Source organism: Cupressus sempervirens, chromosome 9, assembly GCF_028749045.1.
Source record: "Cupressus sempervirens isolate cs-2001-9-10 chromosome 9, ASM2874904v1, whole genome shotgun sequence".
NCBI lineage: Eukaryota > Viridiplantae > Streptophyta > Pinopsida > Cupressales > Cupressaceae > Cupressus > Cupressus sempervirens.
In genome coordinates, this window is record NC_143126.1 from 365,457,116 (window position 1) to 365,477,600 (window position 20,485).

A 20,485-nucleotide genomic window follows, 5' to 3' on the forward strand; every position below is an offset into this window, starting at 1 on the left:
TCACTATTTTTAGCATTACCAAAGAAATTCTAGCCATGTATCTCAAAACAAATTATCATACGGTTTGTAAGTTGTTATGCATATAGTTTGAAAGACAGATATAAATATGTATGCTCATTAGAGACATGATAATCAGAAACATAATATCAATATCAAATTTATACTCTGCTGAAGTTTGAAGTTGTTGTGTCTCATGTGAAACTCAACTCAGTCAGCTATTAGGGAGAAGGGCCCACTCCCTGGATCACCAATTGCAGGTTCATTTGTTTTATATACTGTTTTGAGTGAATTTGTGATGGGTGACCTCCCAAGAAGTCCCGGTGCTTCACCTCTGTGAGAATCACCTAGATCCAATGAGTGCTAAGTGTTCTATTTATTCTCATGAGAGATGGATTCATGTTTAATTACTACTCATGAAACATGGGTCAATGAGTTTGACTCAAAAACTACATGGTTAAATCCTGATAGCAATATCACAATTTGACTTGTTGTGGAAATTATCTCCTACTTATCAATTGATGAGCTTAAGGGGCTTTCTAATGAATGGTTCATAAGGCACAACACTTGGTGAAGGTTTTGCAAATGGGTTTGCAAGCAGAGTGGGTTTAACCATGGAGGGAACTCTGTAGTTAAGCGCAGTTCAGCTGGAGTAGTACTGGGATGGGTGACCTCCCGGGAAGTCCCAGTGCTTCACCTCTGTGAGCATCACCTAGATCCAATGAGTGCTAAGTGTTCTATTTATTCTCATGAGAGATGGATTCATGTTGAATCACTACTCATGAAATGTGGGTCAATGAGTTTGACTCAAAAACTACACAATTAAATCCTGATAGCAATATCACAATTGTGAAATATAGTTTGCCACGTGTAGAAGTTGATTTGCATTTACATTGTGAACTTAATCATGTTTGGCAGAAAACATGTTTCATGAGTATAATCAGTTATTCTTCATGATGTTGTAATACTTTGAATGACAATTAAAAAATTGCATCATGAAAATTAAAAAACTGGCAAGCTATTAGTTACTGTTCTATTGCCAGAAATCTGCAAACTCCTGGTGCCAGGTTACAAAAGCTCCTATCGCCAAGTTACAGAAGCTCATTTAAGCTGGTTATCAAAACTCATGTCGCCAAACTAGTCTTGTGGGATTCTAATTATTTTGGGAAATAGAGTGTGAAGTATGTTTTGTTATTTCGGGTGTGATCATAAGTATATAGTCAAAGGCTTTAATCTTTCATCTTAATTGCATCTTTCATTAATTAGATTTTTATGAAAATATAATTTGTTTTTCAAGTTTAGTGTGTTCAATCTCAAGATTATAGTTATTTATAAAGTGTGCTTCAATCTGAAGCATAGGTTAAAATGTGTGCTCCACTTCCATTAGAGTGTGTGTGTTCAGTCAATCCTTGAAGATAAGATTAACGAGTGCCTTAGAGAGTGTACTTCAAGTTGTAGATGCATTCATTCCCACTTAATTCATTGTCTTTGTCCCTTAGACAAACAGCCACAATATCCTTCACAAGTCTATGGATCCCGAATTGACACAGTTAGGAGGAAACTGAAGTGAAATATAAGATAGAATTTGCTCAGATTTAAACTATCAGTTTTACCCAACATTTTTGGTGTTGCTGTCAGGGAAGGTATTAAAGGCACAAAACTATAGTGAATTAAGCTAGGCGCATTGCGCTGAGGAGAAATTCCACATGATAGTCGACCTTGTTGGATAAATACCCGAAGTTTTCTTTGTTGTAAGTCATGTAGGTGCATGAATAGGATTAGAGATAATAAAGGCAGATTTATCAAGAAGCATAAGGTAACCAAATCCAGAAAAACCAAAAGGTTAATCCAAACCATTGAGCACTCAAACAACTTTCAAGGGAAAGCAATTACAACAAATACAACCAAGGAAAGAAAAAAACAAAGTGGATCCCTTGGCAGTCAGTGCCCCATTCAAAACTGAGACAATTGAGTCTGATCTTGTAAAATGTACTGTTAAGTCTACTACTGTAGAGACTTTTTGATAACCATCTTGAGTCTTTTGAGCAAGTATATCGAAGGATTGTCAAACATTTCAACTAGTCTTATGACTTAATAGTATTTTCATACCTAGTAGACAAAAAGCCAACCACAATTGTCTATACTCCTTGGGCGCTAGAAGTCATGGCTAATCCTAACAACAATGGGGGAAACTTAGGTGGACACGATGTTAATAATAATGGTGAAAGGGGATTGGTAAATAACGAACCCATCACTTTTGAGTATCAGAGGAAGATGCTCCCATGAAAATGTGATGTCCCCTTCTCTGCACTAGGTTTGTTTGGTGCCTTATTGGTCTATCTTTCCATCCGGATAGGCTAACGGCATTAATCTAGAGGATGCCAACCAGTCCCAGGAATTTATTTGGTTTCGTTTGGGGAAATATTTAAGTTGAGGAGCTTTTCTATAGTTAAGTCACTTTATTTTATAAAGGGGATTTATAAAGTTACTTTATGACTTAAAGTCATTTTATAACAAAAGTAACTTAAGTGACTAAAGATGAAAATGGCTTTTATCCCACATTGCCTAGTTGTTTGTACTTCCCCTCATATCGAGGTTATAAAAGCAATGAGCTTCCTTGGGATTGACACCATGAAATATATCAACAGATTGAAGGATGAATTTGGTTGCTTAAATGTGACAGGATATCTTAAGGATGAAACCCCTTAAGAAGATTTTGGAGAATAGAGTAGCCCTAGCATCTCTTCTAAGATTACCAAGCTCAGGTACAAATTTGCAGATTAACATACTGTTTCAGTAGAGCCTACTTCAGAAGTGAATCGGTTAATGGTGGAGCCACTTGTCATTCCTTTGTACTAGCTGGATAGCCGTAGGGTCAGTCTCCATTTCATTTGTGCATGTGGAATTGTGCAGCACCAATCACAACAGATGATAATGCCATAATATAGACCAACTCCATGGTGATAGTGTGTGGCATCAATTACAGCGGGTAATAACATTAGAACAAAACGCAAAAATTAATCCAAGGGGAGTTGGGTCACTATAGGCCGAGGTTAACAGGTATGTTCAGACCAACCGTGAGTAGTGCGGCAGAGGGTGTGAAAGCAGTTAATGCCAATCGGGAGCCTTAAAGCCTGCACTAGTAGCAACCGCAGACGTATTGGTAGTCTCACGCTTCGGCTGTAGAAGTCAAATCCGAAAGGGCAGGCCTAGTGAACACTACAAATGCTTGACTGTTGTGAGTAAACAGGAGCCCCTAGATATGGAGTCCACTTAGGTCGGGTCAAGTGAGCAGTCAACTCCCTCACAGCAATGCCAAGTTCCATGCTATTTTACTGCACTTTGTGTTTGTGTAAAATTTTACAACTAGTGTTCAAACGTAAATGTAAATATATGGTTGAATGTGTTTGTAGTGTATGACGTTTCCCGCAATCTCTCATGAATATTCGCATTGCTACATGTTGTCATTGCCATAACGTAAAAGAGTAAATGTTAGGTTAGAATTATCATTACCATTTCTCATATTATAAGTATTTTGAGTTAGTGTATGTTGCTACATCTCAGGTCCGGATTATAACAGTGGTATCAAAGCCACAAGACTTGTCAACTTGTGGGTAAACTATTGCAATTGCAGGCTGGTTAAAACGGGAAAAATGTCAAATAGGCCTGAATAGGGAGCCATATAATTTTAGTCACATCCGACCTAAACAGGCAAGATCTTCAGACCAACTTAATATTGAAGATAGGTATATAGTTGATGAGGAGCTAACCTTTGAGACAAGCATACAGGTTGAACAGGCTGAACAGGTATAGGTCACTCAAATGGCTCACAATGCAAATGATCAGGAGCGGGAAGTGAGAGAAAGCTTTTACACTATTAGAGATGGACAGAATAATATTGCCACTGCACTTCAGCAGCTTATAGGTACTGTGTAGCAACTAGCCTCGATACACAAAAGAGCACTGAGTCATCACAATGGAGGTGGTAGTGTAGCAGGATCACCCCGGCTGCTAGGGCCTCCACATGGAACACTAACAGGCCATTGATGCCCAATTTTACTGAGAACAATGTCGAGGAAGAGGTAGCCCAACCTACGGCAATAGGCTTACTTTCAAATAATTTTATGACTATGTACAATGAATGGGATCTATTTCTCGATCCGGTTAAGCAAAATTTGACCTTTATTCAATACATGAATCAAAAAAGGGAGTCAAAGAGGACACAATAGGACAGGAGGACTAGGACAGAGAATAGAGACTTGAAGCATGCTATGAACAAGTTATCCCTCCTCAATTTTGATGGTAACAGTACGACGTTTGCTAGGGCTTGGATTCACAAGTTAGACACATTCCTGACACTCAAACACACGTTAGAAACAGAAGCTATTAAATTTGCCACAATGCATTTAGAGGGAGCAGCATATGATTGGTGGCATCATGGGCTAGTCACCCAGGATCATAGTCTCATTACATCTTACGAGACTTTTAGCTCTAAGCTGATCACTCATTTTGACAAGGACATTGAGGTCTACTAAAGGGATTTGGCACAATTGCAATAGGGTGGATCTTTAGATGACTTCATTGATGAGTTTCAGCGGATCTCGATTATGGTTCTGGATATGACAGAACAACTAAGGTAATATTGTTCACAAAGAGCTTAAAGGACAGATTTAGAGGTTTGGTCAAGGTCCTTAAACTAGACACCTTGAATGATGCTATTAAGATCACACATGATCTGGATTCACCTTCTTCGATACTACAACCTCCTAAGAAACCTTATAAGGGGTCTATGTCAATCCAGAAGAATAACAATCAGCATAAGACTTTCCCCCCCAAGTTGGACTTTGAGACATGGAATGAATTGAGGAGGAAGAAGCTATGTTTCACTTGTAGGGAGTCGTGGACACCGAATCATAGATGCCTTGGCAAGGGTAAAATACATTATGTCGAGGTTCTCTCGGAAGAGGAGGATGAGCATCAGGGTGGCAGCAATGTTGATGGTAGAGATGAGAAGGGAAGTGAGGAGCAACCTCGTAAAGATAGGAAGAAGGAATCCACTCCTGGACAATCTCCTATCATAGCTTCCCTTTCTAGTGATCCCACAGGTCACCCCTTTCATTTGAAGGGCATAGTTAGAAGGCAGCATATTGTGTGCCTTTAGATATAGGTGCATCACATAATTTCATAAGCACAAGCTGGGTATCAAAGAGGTTACAGGTTGATGATATACCCGAGTTCGAAGTTAGGGTAGCAGGAGGTGACAGATTAAGGTACACAAGGAAAGTGTCAGGGCTTTCGGTTTACTTTGATGACTATCTTCTAGAGGCAGATTTTTATGTTGTTGATTTGGATGGATTAGATGCCATGTTGGGGATACAGTGGTTATAGACTGTTAACAGGCATACAATTGATCATGTTAAGATGCAGCTGGAATTCGCACAAGATGGTTAACAAGTGATTCTCAAGGCCATGTCGGAGGGTGAACCTAGAGTGATTTCAGCACACAAGATGGAGGCTATCATGAGGCATGATGACATTGAGTGGGTAGCACATTGTTTCGCCTCCTCTATGGCTACATTAGGTTCAGGACAGCAGTTTCACTGTGACATTCAACCGGTGTTTGATAAGCACAAGAGGATTTTTGAAGACATACCCCTAGTTATTCCCCCAGATAGAGGGTTTGAGCATATCATTGAGTAAGAGGGCGCCAAACCTGTCATTACCACTCTTTATCGTCACTCCAAGCGCTATAAAGAGGAGATAGAAAGGATGATCAAAGAACTCTTAGACATGGAACATATCAAACCCAACTCCAGCCCTTTTGCTTCTTCGGTAGTTTTGGTGAAGAAGGACCATTAAGAATAGATACCCTATTCCTCACATTGATGAGTTATTAGATGAACTACACGGGGCAGTCTATTTCTCAAAGATAGATCTTCATTCTGGATACCATCAAATACGTGTTCGTGAGGAGGACGTGCATAAGACAGCTTTTTGATCCCACTACTGACACTATGAGTTCTTAGTTATGTCCTATGCTCCATGGGGACGCGTCCCCTACCTCTGTACCCTAGTACTCGTACCGGGTACGAAACGGGGACACGGGTACGGATTTTGGCCGTACCCTGCAACGTCCCTTTTTGAGGTAAAAGGGGACGGTCCCCGAAACACCAAAAAAAATTTCATAGGAAACTTGGGTACGGATTTTCGTACCGGGGACAGCATTCCCGTCCCTCACCCGTACCCTTTTGCCCACGCCGTCCCCTATTTTCCAGCCGGCCATGGGTGAGTTAAAAAGTTTTTAAAAATGGTTTTTTTTTTAAAAAATTAAGTCTTTTCTATTCCGCCTAGGGCCCACATGGATGTTAAGTTGTTAACCCTAATGTGTCTTCTTAAATAGTTAAAGTTGGAGTTCATTGCTCATTTGGAGTTGTTTGCAAGTTGGGAAGAGGAAGAGGAAAACATTGAACATTCAACAACAACAAAAGAGGAGTGTGTTTTGGAGGTGGAAGAGAAAGTTTTGCCTTCATTTCTACTTCATTCCAAGTATGCTTTTTATTTTCTTTTTGTTTGATTCAAACTTCATTGTTGTTTGTTGTCATTTTTCATTTTTTTCAATGACATAGAGAGGGCATGTTAATGGAACATTGAAATATTTTTTTTTTCTATAACTTGCAGCAGTATACTATAAATCATTGTAAAATCCAAAGGCAAAAACATGAGCAGCAGTGAGAGTGAGGGAAGTAGTGATAGCATGGAAGTTGCCATGCAAGAAACTCAAGTGTCACAATTACAAAGACCAAGAAAAAGACCTAGGGCAGCCATTGATGAGCCTAATGTAGATGTCCCTATGGAAGATGCAATGCCTAATCCATTTGAGTGCCCTTCCAAAGCCCTAAAACAATATGCCAAAGGCCCATTCAACCCTAAGAAACCTCTCCTACAATTTGCCACAAAAGTAGACAAGAATAAGAAGAAAAATTCGGGGGGTAGTAGGGAATGGGAGTGTCATTTATGTAAGAAGCGTTATTTTGGGAGCTACACAAGAGTGTATTGCCATCTTTTATGAATAGGTGGGCAAGGGGTGAAAGGTTGCAAAAAAATTACGGAGGAAGAAAAACTTGAGGCCAATAGGTTGTATGTGGAGGGGGAGTTATTGAAATCCGGGGGTCCTATGAGTAGCACACCCACACCCTCATTGACTCCCACTAGCACTGTTAGTAAAGGGAAGGGAAAGGCCAAGACTAAGAGAGATACCAATGTGGCTGATTTATTTAACATACAAGCAAAAGATAGAGCTGAAGAGTCCATTGGCAGATTTCTTGTTGCTCATGGCATACCATACCATGTTTCTCGTTCCTCATTCTATAAACAAATGTGCAAAGATATTTATGCTGCTGGTCCCTCATTTGTACCACCAGGAGAGACTAAATTACGCACCACTATCCTTGACAAAGAGTACTCAAAAGTAAACATTTTGATGGAGGATATGAGGCAAACATGGATGAGTGATGGATGTTCTTTTATCATGGATGGTTGGACCGATATCAAACATCGGCCACTCATCAATCTTATTGTCACTAGTACAGCAGGGGCCTATTTTCTTAGAGCCATTGATTGTTTGGGAAAAAAGAAGGATGCATCCTTCCAATTTCAGATTTTGAAGGATGCTATAGAAGAGGTAGGGACTTCAAATGTTGTGAAAGTCGTCACTGATTCAGCCTGTGTGTGTAAATCAGCTGGATTGATAGTAGAGAGCACCTATAGACACATTTTTTGGACCCCATGTTGTGTACATGCATTGAATAACACCTTGAAGGACTTTGGGAAAATTGATTGGATAAAGACTATGGTGTTTGAGGCTAGAGACGTGCAAATGTTTATTTGCAATCATCACACATCTCTTGCATTATTTAGGACATTTTCCAAAAAAGAATTCCTCAAGCCTGTGGACACTCAATATGCTAGCTACTTCATTTTGTTGGAGAGGATGCTTGAGGTCCAAGAGGCCTTACAATCCATGGTGGTCAATGCAGAGTGGAATAGATGGCATGAATCAAGCACCCCAGATGGAAGACTTGTCAAACGAAGAATCCTAGATGAAAATTGGTGGACCACAATGAGGTAAGAAACTTAAGAATTGGTGGATATCATAATTGTTATTATTGCTGATTTAATATAAAAAAAATCTGATTTAAGCACTTGCTGATTTTTTTAACATATTATGTTTCTCACTTGCAATTTTCTTTCATTTGCAGATACATTTGCTCCTTCATTGACCCTATTGTGCAGGTCATTAGATATGCTGATACAGACTCTCCTAGCCTTGGAGAGATTTATGAGACCTTTGATAGCATGCTTGGGCAGATCAAGCAAGCTGTTAAAGATAAGGAACCTACTTTGGAGTTCTATGAGGAGCATCTTAAGCCCATTGTAATGAAAAGGTGGAACGCTATGAACAACCCACTTCATATGGCAGCCTATGCAGTCAATCCAAAATGGTATGCACCAAGGCCTGGGAGAGTGCCTCCATCTAATGATGAGGAGGTGAGTTTAATTTATTAAAGAATTCTGATTTTATAATACATTTTTAAATATTTTATTTTATTTATAAAGTTTATAAACTCTAAGTTCTCACTTCTTTATTTTTGTTTGTTCAATATAGGTGAAGGAGGGCTTCTTCAAGGCCCTTTCAAAAATGTATAGTGCAGAGGATGCTGCAAAAATTCGAGGGCAATGGCTTGACTTTGCCAATCTTCGTGGTCCAACATTTGGTAGACCAGAGGCGAGGACTGATAGAGCTACATTAGCTCAAAAGGACCCGATTGGATGGTGGACATGGCATGGTAGAGATGCACCTGAGCTGAAAGCCCTTGCCACCCGTCTTCTCTCACAGGTTGCGAGTTCCTCTGCTGCAGAGAGGAATTGGTCTACATATAGCTTCATTCAATCGGTCAAGAGGAACAACCTTACCTCTAGACGATCAGAGAAGCTTGTGGCTGTTCATAGTGTATTGCGACTACAGGAGCGACAGAGTCTTGAGTATCGACAGACTCCAGCACTACGTTGGGATGTTAATCCTGAGGATGCATTGCAGATTGATGAGGATAACACACCCCCAGGGCTGCTTGGAGTTCCATTGGATGAGGACCCTCTACCTACCCCTGCCAGTGATTCAGAGGGTGAGATTGATGATGATCTTGATTTAGATAGAGATTTAGATTCCTAGAGGACAGCCATATATTTGGCTTTCTGCTTTTCAGATACTCAGATACATTATTGCTTTTGATTATTATGGAGTTGGACATCTCATTTACACTTCTAGTATTTACTTTCATTATGTCATTTTGATTTTCATTTCATGCATGATGATGATAGATTGATACTTGGAGCCTTTGGGCATTTTTGCTAATTGTATGCGATATTCGGATATATCATCATATCATATTCTCATTTTGATTCTAATCTTAATAGTTTTCAATTTCCATGTATTCTATGGTGAATGGTTTATCAATGTTATGATTTATCATTGTTATGGTATGCATATCAGAAATATATCTCTAAAGAAGTCTAATTCTCCATATATAAAAAATTTAAAATCCCCTATATTTTATAGCCGTCCCCTGAGGTCCCGTCCCCTAAATTTTGGCTTCGACCTGTACCCGTACCGGAAACACGTTCCCGTCCCCTAAAACGTCCCCGTCCCGGAAACTCCGTGGAGCATAGGTTATGTCATTTGGGCTCACTAATGCGCTAGCCACATTTCAATCATGTATGAACCATATTTTTAAAAACTTGTTGCGCAAGAGTGTGTTGCTATTCTTTGATGATATCCTGGTTTTTAGCAGGACTTGGGAGGAGCATTTGCAGCACCTAGATGAGGTACTCAGCATTATGGAGGAGCATTCATTGTTTGCGAAGGAATCGAAGTGAGTTTGAATCAACTGAGATTCTTTACCTTGGACACGTGATTAGCGCAGATGGGGTTAATGTATATCAGGAAAAGATACAAGCAATCCTAGATTGGCTGCCTTTGAGCAATGTACCACATTTGACAGGCTTCCTTGTTCTTTGCTCTTATTACCGGGGGGTTCGCTAGAGGCTTCTCTCAAGCAGCAGCTCCCCTCATTGATCTCACAAGGAAAGGGGCATTTAAATGGACAGATGATGCAGAGGTAGTCTTTGATAAACTCAAGAAAGTAATGAGCACTTGCCTGGTTCTGATACTTCTCTCGCCCTTTTATTTTAGTGTAATGCTTCAGAGAACGGAATTGGCACAATTTTGATGCAAGATAGGCATATGATAGCTTATGAGAGCTGGAAGCTCAAGGACAATGAGAGATTGTACTGCACTTGTGACAAGGAAATGCTAGCCATTATGTACGCTTTACCAAGTTTAGACAGTACTTGGTGGGTGGCAAATTCACAATTAAGAAAGACCACAACAGCCTACGATATTTCTTAGAACAAAAGGATTTGAATGAAAGACAGAAAAAGTGGGTCAGCAAGATTTAGACCTATGATTTTGATATCGAGTATGTTAAGGGTAAGAACAATATAGTTGCTGATGCTCTTTCTAGGAGACCTTCAGTAATAGAGTGTTGTGGCATTTCAGAGATATCAGCAGATTGGAAGTCCTAGTTATTGGTTGAGTATTCTAAGAATACTCAAGCTTGTCAAATCATGGATGAGCAACTCTAGGACAGCACGTACAAGGTAATCAATGATATGATTTTTTAGAAGGATAAGATCTATCTCGTGCCCAAGTCTAAGCTCAAGGTAAAAATTATGAATGCCCTTCATGACACACCATCAGGGCACCCAGGTTTTTTCAAAACCTATCGACAGGTCAGAGAAAGGTTTTCACGGAAGGGCCTCAAGGACAATGTCCTCCAGCATGTCAAAGAATGCTAGACTTGTCAGCAGAACAAGTTGGAGCATGAGTTTCCAATCGCATTATTACAGCCTCTTCCTATTCCAGCATAGAAATGGGAGGGTATCTCCATGGACTTTATTACAGGATTATCGAGAGTTTAGGGTAGAGATTCCATTTTTGTGGTTGTGGACAAATTGACTAAGTTTTCTCATTTCTATGCTATAGTAGCTGACTAGTCGGCCTCTCAGGTAACCGAGTTGTTTTTTCAATAGGTTTTTTGTCTACACAGTCTACCTCAAACCATTGTGAGCGACAGGGAAAGCAAATTTCTTAGCACTTTTTGGCAAGAATTATTCAGATTGGCAGGTATGGAATTGACACGCAACACAAGCTACCACCTACAAACTGATAGGCAAACTGAGATAGTAAATAAATGGGTAGAGGGTTATCTCCAGAACTATGTAGCGGGGCAACAAAGGGCCTGAATTAGATGGTTATATTTAGGGGAGTACTACTACAACTCCTACCACATGTCCATCCGGATGACACCATTTTGAGCTCTCTATGGCAGCGAGCCACTATCATTCGTAGATATGGCCTTACAGGACAACAGAGCACTGCTAGCTGGAGACTAGATACAGGACCAACAAAATATTCTCATATCTCTTCAGAAGAACATCCTACAAGCTTAGAATCAGCCGGAGATGTACGCTGATTGCCACCAGACAGAGCAGAGTTTTGAGTTAGGCAACATGGTTTATCTTTGTCTCCAACCTTATAGGTAGAGCTCTTTGAACAAGAGTGGATCTAAAAAGCTTCAACCTAGATTTTATGGTCCCTATCGCATTACCAAGAGGGTTGGTGAGGTTGCTTATGAGCTACAATTGCCAGATGACAGCAGAATCCGTAATGTTTTTCACGTGTCTTGCCTCAAGAAGGCGATTGATCAGCATGTAGTGCCTTCTATTGGATTGCCCCCACTTGATGCGCAAGGAAAACTAGTTTTGATTCCAACCAAGGTGATTGAGATCAGAGAGAGGAAGTTGTGTAACAATTCTATCAGGGAGTATTTGGTTCGCTAAAAAGATTTACCATATGAAGATGCCACTTGGGAGGGTGAATCAATCATGCAACATCAAGCACTAAGATTGCTTAAGGGCAAGCAATCCCAAGAAGGGAGGGCTATAATGCCCCCTTCTCCGTGCCGAGCTTTTCTGGTGCCTTGATGGTCTATCTTTCCATCCAGATAGGCTAATGGCATTAATTAAAGGATGTCAGCCAATCACAGGAATTTATTTGGTTTCGTTTGGGGAAATATTTAAGTTGAAGAGCTTTTCTATAGTTAAGTCACTTTATTTTATAAAGTGGATTTATAGAGTTACTTTATGACTTAAAGTCATTTTATAATAGATGTAACTTAAGTGACTAAAAGATGAAAATGGCTTTTATCTCACATTGCCTAGTTGTTTGTACTTCCCCTCATATCAAGGTTATAAAAGCAATGAGCTTTCTTGGGATTGACACCATGAAATATATCAATAGATTAAAGGATGAATTTGGTTGCTTAAATGTGACTGGATATCTTAAGGATGAAACCCCTTAAGAAGATTTTGGAGACTAGACGTAGCCCCAGTATCTCTTCTAAGATTACCAAGATTAGATACAAATTTGCAGATTAACATATTGTTTCAATAGAGCCTACTTCAAAATTGAATTGGTTAATGGTGGAGTCACTTGTCATTCTTTTATACTAGTTGGATAGTCATAGGGTCAGTCTCCATTTCATTCATGAATGTGGAAGTGTGCAATACTAGTTACAGCAGATGATAACACCATAATATAGACTAGCTCCATGGTGATAGTGTGTGGCATCAGTTACAGCAGGTGATAACATCATAACAGAACGTAGAAACTAGTCCAAGGGGAGTTGGGTCACCATAGGCCAAGGCTAACAGGTATGTTCAGACCAATTGTGAGTATTGCGATAGAGGGTGTGAAAGCAATTAATGCCAATCGGGAGCCTTAAAGCCTGCACCAGTAGAAATTGTGGAGGTATCGGTAGTCTCACGCTTGGGCTACTAAAGTCAAATCCAAAAGGGCAGGCCCAGTGAACACCGCAAATGCTTGACTGTTGTGAGCCCCTGGATACAAAGTCCACTTAGGTTGGGTCACGTGAGCAGCCAACTCCCTCACGGTAGTGCCAGGTTCCATGCTATTTTATTGCACTGTGTTTGTGTAAAACTTTATGGCTGGTGTTTAGACGTAGATTTAAATATATGGTTGGATGTGTTTGTAGTGTATGATGTTTTCTACAATCTCTCATGAATATTCGCATTGCTACATGTTGCCATTTCCATAACGTGAAAGAGTAAAAATGTTGGGTTAGAACTATCATTACCATTTCTCATATTATACGTATTTTGAGTTAGTGTATGTTGCTACATCTCAGGTCCAGATTATAACAGAAAGACATTCCTCACTCTGCATTGCCTGTCTTTTGTGATCTGCCTATTGAGATCCTGATATATTCCTGTTTGAATTTCAAGTTTTATGCAACAGCTATGATTACAGGAGTGACACACAAAAGCTCAAGTTGTTCCCAACTATACTCAAGGATGTGGGATTGCATTGGTTTATGAGTTTATAACACATCAAGTCTTGGGGTATGATGAAATAAGTATTTATGGACAAATATCAAGATTACTACGAAACTAAGGATATTTGGGATGAAGTCTTTCATATGACTCAAAAGGAGGAGGAATCCGTGGAAGATTGATTGGAATGTTTCATATTCAACCTCCAACAATTAAGACAATGACTTACTCCTAACAGCATTAAAATGTTATTTCTTAGAGGAATATGGGATGAGGCTATGGATGCACTATTTAATGGGTAAGGGAAATATTTCAAAATTGAATTATGATGATATTGTTGAAATTTGCAAGAAATACTCTAGATTTCAACATCCCCTAAGAAGTTACTCCAGTAAGTTGCTAGCCTTGAGAGGACTCTTAGGTATTTTGAAAAGCGAAATAGGTGATTTTCTCAAGGACCTTAAAACTGATTTATTAAATCACATGGGAAAACAAATAGACACATTGTATACTTGCAAGAAACATGAGGAAGCAGAGAAGGCCTTAGCATTATATTGTCCCACATGTCATAAAAAGCATGGTCCTAAGGATTGCCCATATAATAGAACAAATATTTCATCCCTAGACAAGGCTAGTAAAAGATTCACTTTAACACCTCTTCCAGAAGGAATAGCTAGTATAGAATATGTTGAGGAACCTGTCTATTTTATAGATTCCCACCAAGAGCAATGCAGCCAAATCCACACACTGAGTATTTCCATGGACCAAGTCAACCCTTACCCAATCAAACCTAATGGTACAGGGATTGACAACAACCTCCACCTTACCCTTAATGGTCCCAACATTACCAATATGCTACACAATTGTGGCAACAAGCATGGAGGCCACATATGTCACAACCTCCATTATATCCACCACAAGCTCTTTTTCCACCTCCACCCCTAATTAATCCCTACCAATAGCTACAACGATTTCTTCCACCCACACAATCAATCATCTTCCAATCCACCACAGCCACAACCACCAAAACCCACATCAATGCCAACACAACAAAACACCAATCCTAACAATAAGGCAACACAACCTATGTATAATAAAGAGGTGGTGAGCTACCCTACTTATCCAGTCAATGCACTGGAACTCAAAGGAGTACAATTAAGGTCAAGAAAAGCCCTCCAAGGCTCTCCATTATTTCCCAGCAGCTAGGGTTTATCTATGTTGTTTTTGCTCAAGATAACTATTGTGATTGCTTTTTAGAACAAAGGCTATCATTTTTGCCATTTTCAGCCACAGCTAGAGTTTGTATATGTTATTTTATTCAAAAACAAGTTGTTGCAGTCATAGGGCCATCACTGATGGAGATCTGGCTTGTTTCTTTAGGAGATTAGTTCTCTTGTTGAAGTGATCGGAAAATTTCCAAATTTTATTTAGACATCAATATGCCACCATTTCCAAAATAGTGTTTAAAAAACCAGAATTCTCGTCCATTGCAACCATTACATTATTGTTACATGCATACCTACTCATTGAGAAATCAGAAATTCTCTTTCGTTTCCATGAAATAAGAAATGCAACAGTATTTGAAAAACTTGCAAACATATACTCTGCAAAATCAGCATTTTTCCATGCCCACCATGAACAATGATATAATGATGTTCCCTAATCAAGATTCATAATCCTAATTGTAAAAACTACTACATTCAGAGTGTGGTCCCACCTTAAAGTCCCATTTTCATGCACCGCACTTTCAATTTTCAGACTTTCCATACCCTTTGCATATTTTATTACATGTCATTCTACGTGCAAGACCAAATTCGGGGATTTTTACACCAACTGCATATTTACTACATGTGGTCAAACGAGCAATCACATATTAAATCTCCTACAATATCCAAAGTTTACCCTTTTTGAAAAAGCAATTCCAAGTGTAGTCGGAGATTTTTGAACTGATTGCAAAATGAACTACATATGCAACTACACATGCAATACTAAGAGCAGTTGGGTCCAAAAATACTGATTCACTTAAAGTCTCATGTTTTTCCTATGTAGTAGGAACTTTTTGGTCCAACTACAAAAACAATTACGAGTTGAACTACTCTTGCACCTTCATCTGCAGTGCACCTCAAAATCCCGGAAATGCAACTATGACCCACAAAAAGCATCTTTTTCACTTCAGCCTTATTTGCCCATGTGATCTTTCAAGTTTTAGAATCGAAGTATGAGCTTCATGGAGAATAATATGGAACTACATCAATACATTTTGACATTACAATGTTTTGGTCTTTTCACCGTAGTGCTATAGATATTCATCCAAAGTCAAGAGAACCAACCGTTACGCATGAGAAAAAGATGAAACTCAACTTTCATAAATATTGGAATTCTTTCAAGACTGATTCCAAGTAGGTGGGACCAATAAGAGGGATTGTGAACAGCTTCCCACTCATGGGTGATAACAAAAATTAGTGATTTGTTGATGCCACTAAATACAAAGGTCAAAGTGTTATTTTCTATAGATGTTCCCACCAATATACAGATTCGAACATTTCCAAAACTTGGCAATCTAGTGACAGGAAGACCTTTTTAACATCGGTTGATGTAAAAGGAGTCATGTCTTGTTAGACACTTAACTTATTTTTAATCATAGTTTATTTTTCATCATGCATTTAGTTTTGAAAGGTTAAATGTAAAGCATAAAATTGTAATTACATATGTAATGTCCAAGATCATTGGGAGACGGGGAGACTTGGAGGTTTCTGTAACTAGTACTGGTACTGGTATGACAATTTTTCAAAAATAAAAAACGGGGGTACTTGAAGACAGAAAAAAAAAATTTAATATTTTGAAGAGTCTAATACTAAATACAAAATTTGAAAATAGTAATACTGTAAAACTAAAAGACTAAATTAAATAATTCTAGTAAGGTCACATTAATATAGAGCCAAATATTTCAAAACTCACATAATCACCATATTATATCTCATTGGTCTTAATTTTTGCATTAAAAACATTAAAATTGAGGGCTAAAATACATAAAATTATTTAATATTATATTTAAAATTTATATTTTATTAGGAGACTTCACTTTTTGGATTAGGAGACTTCATCACAAAGTCTTCAATCTTTTTTGAAGTCTCCAAAGACACGAAGTCTCCGAGATGCGACTTTTAGGGGGGAGACAGGTCTCCCCGTAACCATGGTAATGTCACATTTAAAGTATAAATTTTCAATTACATGTTTTGCCACGCGTAATCACATTGCACAAGACTAAAATGTTGAATAAGTCAACCCTAAGTAGTTAGCTTTTCATGTTTTTCTCATATAAAAACGACAAGGCTCATTGTAAATAATCATATTTATGCATTGCAAGAAAACTCTGGTGAAATTGTGCAAGTTCAAACTTTTCTTTAATTTGTACAAGTTAATTTTTGAGTGAATAAAAGAGCAAGTATTCTCAATCTTTGATTGAGAAAACTTGTGGAATTATTTGTGTTGTTAAAAGAAGAGTCTTAAATTTGATTTTGTGTAGACATTGTGCTATAATTTCCAATTTGAGTTAGTTAGGAGTGAATGCATAGACTTTGAGATTTTAGAAGTAGAAAAGAAGATTAATGTGTTCAAGTCTTTGTGCTTATCATATTGCAACTTCATAGTTTAAAACCATTTCGAGATAGTGTATAAGTTGGTGATCTCATATATATTCCTTAGTCTATAGACAACTAGTACACTTAACAATTAATCTTTCGGTTAATTTTGAGTTTAATAGTATTATTGTTCCAACTAGTATCTAGAGGTGAAATTGTAAAGGGTTCTAAGTTTGTAGAGTGTGTTTTTACAAAAGTGAAATCCTTCCTCAAGAAAGAGGAAGTGACATGTGAACACCCAATTTCAGATTAAATTTGAGTTTATTGTTGAGTTCTAGTTGAATTAGTAGCAATAAAAAGGGTGCCTCCCATAAGTTGAGAGAATAGATTATTTCTCATACACTAAGCCTAAATATCCCATTTTGTAAGTAGTGTGTCTGTGACTACTGAAAATATTTAGTCAACATCTTGCATTGAAACATACATTTCAAAAATATTTGTTCATCCTCTTTGATTGTGTATAAAACAATTAAACATTTGAATTTTAATCTGTATTTGTATTTTAGAATTTTGCACTTAAGGATTTACTTGTACCACTATGTCATTTCTTCTTTTAAATGTTGTCCTATATTATGGAAACTGTGCATTTTACCCAGACAAATACTCAGCAAAACATAATCCTCCAAACTCTTTTTGTCTAGATCAAGGCCATTTTTGTTATTTTTAATTTTGAACTAAAGTTTAGACAAAAAGAGCTATACTCCCTCAAACATGACTAAACAAATGAAAGGAATTCCCAAACTGCTCTCCTAATCAGCATGAACAAATCATTCTGTCGCTGAATAAACTTTGACAGCAATATTGTTCAAAACTTGAAATGGCAATTTCAGCATCAAATTTTTTCTTCAAGATCTTGTTGATTGCTTATGTTGCAAGAAGTCATCCAAAGCTTTAAGAGACAGAATCTATCATATTAATTCATTTGGCATGATATAATAAAAAACTGACGCTTAACATTTTAGGATGGTTATCCCTTCCTAACCCTAGGAATTTCAGATAGAAACATAACAAAGGTCAAAGTGATGCATAGCTTAAATGAGCTACATTTAGGTCAAGTTTCCAAACAAGAAAGAATGTGTACCTGTATTCCCCCTAGGAGCATCTGTAGAGAAGGATTCTTTGTTAGATTTTCAATTGTCATCCCATGGGCAGTTCCAACCAACTGTACCCCACGCTGCGCAATTGTACTAGCTGCCAATGCTTCAAGCTCAGTTCCAATTTCATCAATTATAATGGTTTGGGGCATATGATTCTCAACTGCTTCAATCATGACCTGCAAAGAAATCAAATATTGTTGAGAAATCCATTAATTATAAGAAGAAAAGTATATTTGATACTGAACACCCAAATAGATTATCTCAAATATAACCAAATTAAAACTGCAAATAAACAAAATTGAAATGCCATGACATTAAAAGCATACTTTATGCTGCATATGAACATTTGGTACTTGCATTCTCCGTGCACGACCAATGCCTGCATGGGGTATGTCCCCATCACCTGCTATTTCATTTGATGTATCAATAATTATCACACGCTTCTTGTAGTCATCTGCTGACATTCGGGCAATCTCCCTGAGGAAACAGAATAGTCTTTAAATTTTTCAATAAATGGAAAATAAATCTCATGAAAGCCATCACAGGGAACACCAGAAATATAGAGACCCAAAATTTTCACCAAGTCCATTCATAAGAAGACTTTTTAACTGTATAAACCCTCAAGCTCACAAAATGGTGATGATCCACAGCTGGCTTTCTACAAACGTAAATATTATAAAACAATTGGACATATCAGAAGAATTCATCAACTTCAAAGACAACAATTGAAAATTTATATATAAATTTCATTCCCTATTAGGCAAATCCTATAATCCCTGTTAGAATAGGTTTAGATTTTGGTTAAGATGTGGGGTTCATATGGTTGTGATAACCACTTGTTTATCTATAATGAGACCTCAAAATCTGAAATAATTTCAATAGATAAATCATCCAAAACCTTTAAGACAAATGCAGAATACTTTCATATAATAATAAAAACTTAGAACTTCACTAATAGAGTTTTAGTACCTATATTTCAATCGTGTTATCCCTTTACAGAGTGTAATTAAAGTGTTTTACATGTTCTCTCTATGGTCCAAAACAATATGAATGGCTTTCACCAATGCTCTGTACTATGACTTTTACAAAACGGAAAATGTTTTATCTTGAAAGAGGATACATCACAACATATTTTGGATGGGTAGAAGAAAAGACAATATTCTGATTTTTGAAAGGTGATGCAATATAGTTTATCATTAAGCTAATTAAGTTATCTAATTCTTAGTGCTTCAGGTTCTAAATCCTACAATAATGCTTATGAAAACAACATTCACATTAACTTGGTAACATAAAAGCTTAATAATATTTGTTAACCTTAAATGTGTCTTGATTTCAAAATCTCAAATGCAGATGACGCAATAACATTTATGTAAGTAGTATGTTTTCTTAAGAGATTCACAACCTGATAAACTTAAAATAAATTAACTGAACATTATTCAAAGCACATGAATTAACTAAATAGTTATGAGCTTTATCACACGAGAATTAGGAACAATGTAACATGAGCATGAGTATTACTGAAAGAAAAACATGTACAAAGTGATATTTAAGATTCAAGGAATCTAGGTTTATAACAAAATAAAACAACTTTATATGTGTTTTGAATGGAACAAAACAAGTTGACAAGTATATCAACCTGATGACAGTTGTCTTCCCAATGCCTGGAGGTCCAATAATCAAAATAGACCCTCCATCCTTGACTAGGTCTCGCACCATCTCTGCACTCCCTAACATTGACCGGCCAACACGACATGTTAAGCCAATTATATGACCCTTGCGGTTTCTAATAGCACTGATACGATGCAAAGATCGGTCAATGCCTGCACGATTGTCATCTGCAAAATCACCCACCTGCAAAAAAGTTAAAGCTCAATTAAGTATAAACTATATGTCTACAATCATTAACTTGATAATAGTCTTACCAAACTGAGGAAAGGAACAAAGACAAGTTGTAAGTTGATGGGTGTCTTTTCTTTTAGAAAGGAAACATGGTACTGGTCCATATCTGTGGAACACATGCACACAGAGTTTGATATTTGTTATTCAAAAATTTGAAATCTGGCATGGTCTATAGTAAGCAAGGGAAGCATGTGCTGTCCTAGATCTTCCTACAACGAGCCTTGGCATGTAACATTTCATCCCAAGTTGAGATCAGCCTATTTGGAACAATCACAAGAGGGTTTGCTAAAAGCTTAATTTGGGATGAAATGAAGTTGATGACTCAATCAAACTATACATGAGATTGGATGATTTCAGAACATAGAAAAGCTATGAAGCAAT

At 37.7% G+C, this 20,485-nt stretch overlaps 2 protein-coding genes across 11 annotated transcripts in view; one reads left to right on the forward strand and one right to left on the reverse strand.

The window, feature by feature from the left end:
* Positions 1-20,485, reverse strand: part of LOC149538810 (protein SEEDLING PLASTID DEVELOPMENT 1-like) — a 228,623-nt gene that overhangs the window by 188,524 nt on the left and 19,614 nt on the right. For all 10 annotated transcript variants that reach the window (XR_016356108.1, XR_016356109.1, XR_016356110.1 and 7 more), the window contains exons 2-4: positions 19,842-20,056; positions 18,532-18,682; positions 18,190-18,381 (exon numbers count right to left, since the gene is read on the reverse strand). Coding sequence is in view for 7 of the 10 variants with exons in the window: in XM_089800133.1 (XP_089656259.1) it covers positions 18,190-18,381; positions 18,532-18,682; positions 19,842-20,056 (558 nt within the window). In the remaining 3 variants the exon portion in view is untranslated. The remainder of the gene's footprint in view (positions 1-18,189; positions 18,382-18,531; positions 18,683-19,841; positions 20,057-20,485) is intronic.
* Positions 7,963-9,321, forward strand: LOC149538812 (uncharacterized). The gene is made up of 3 exons (XM_089800126.1): positions 7,963-8,121; positions 8,256-8,544; positions 8,663-9,321. The coding sequence occupies exons 1-3, from the start codon at positions 7,988-7,990 to the stop codon at positions 9,224-9,226; spliced, it is 987 nt and encodes a 328-aa protein (XP_089656252.1). The 5' UTR covers positions 7,963-7,987; the 3' UTR covers positions 9,227-9,321.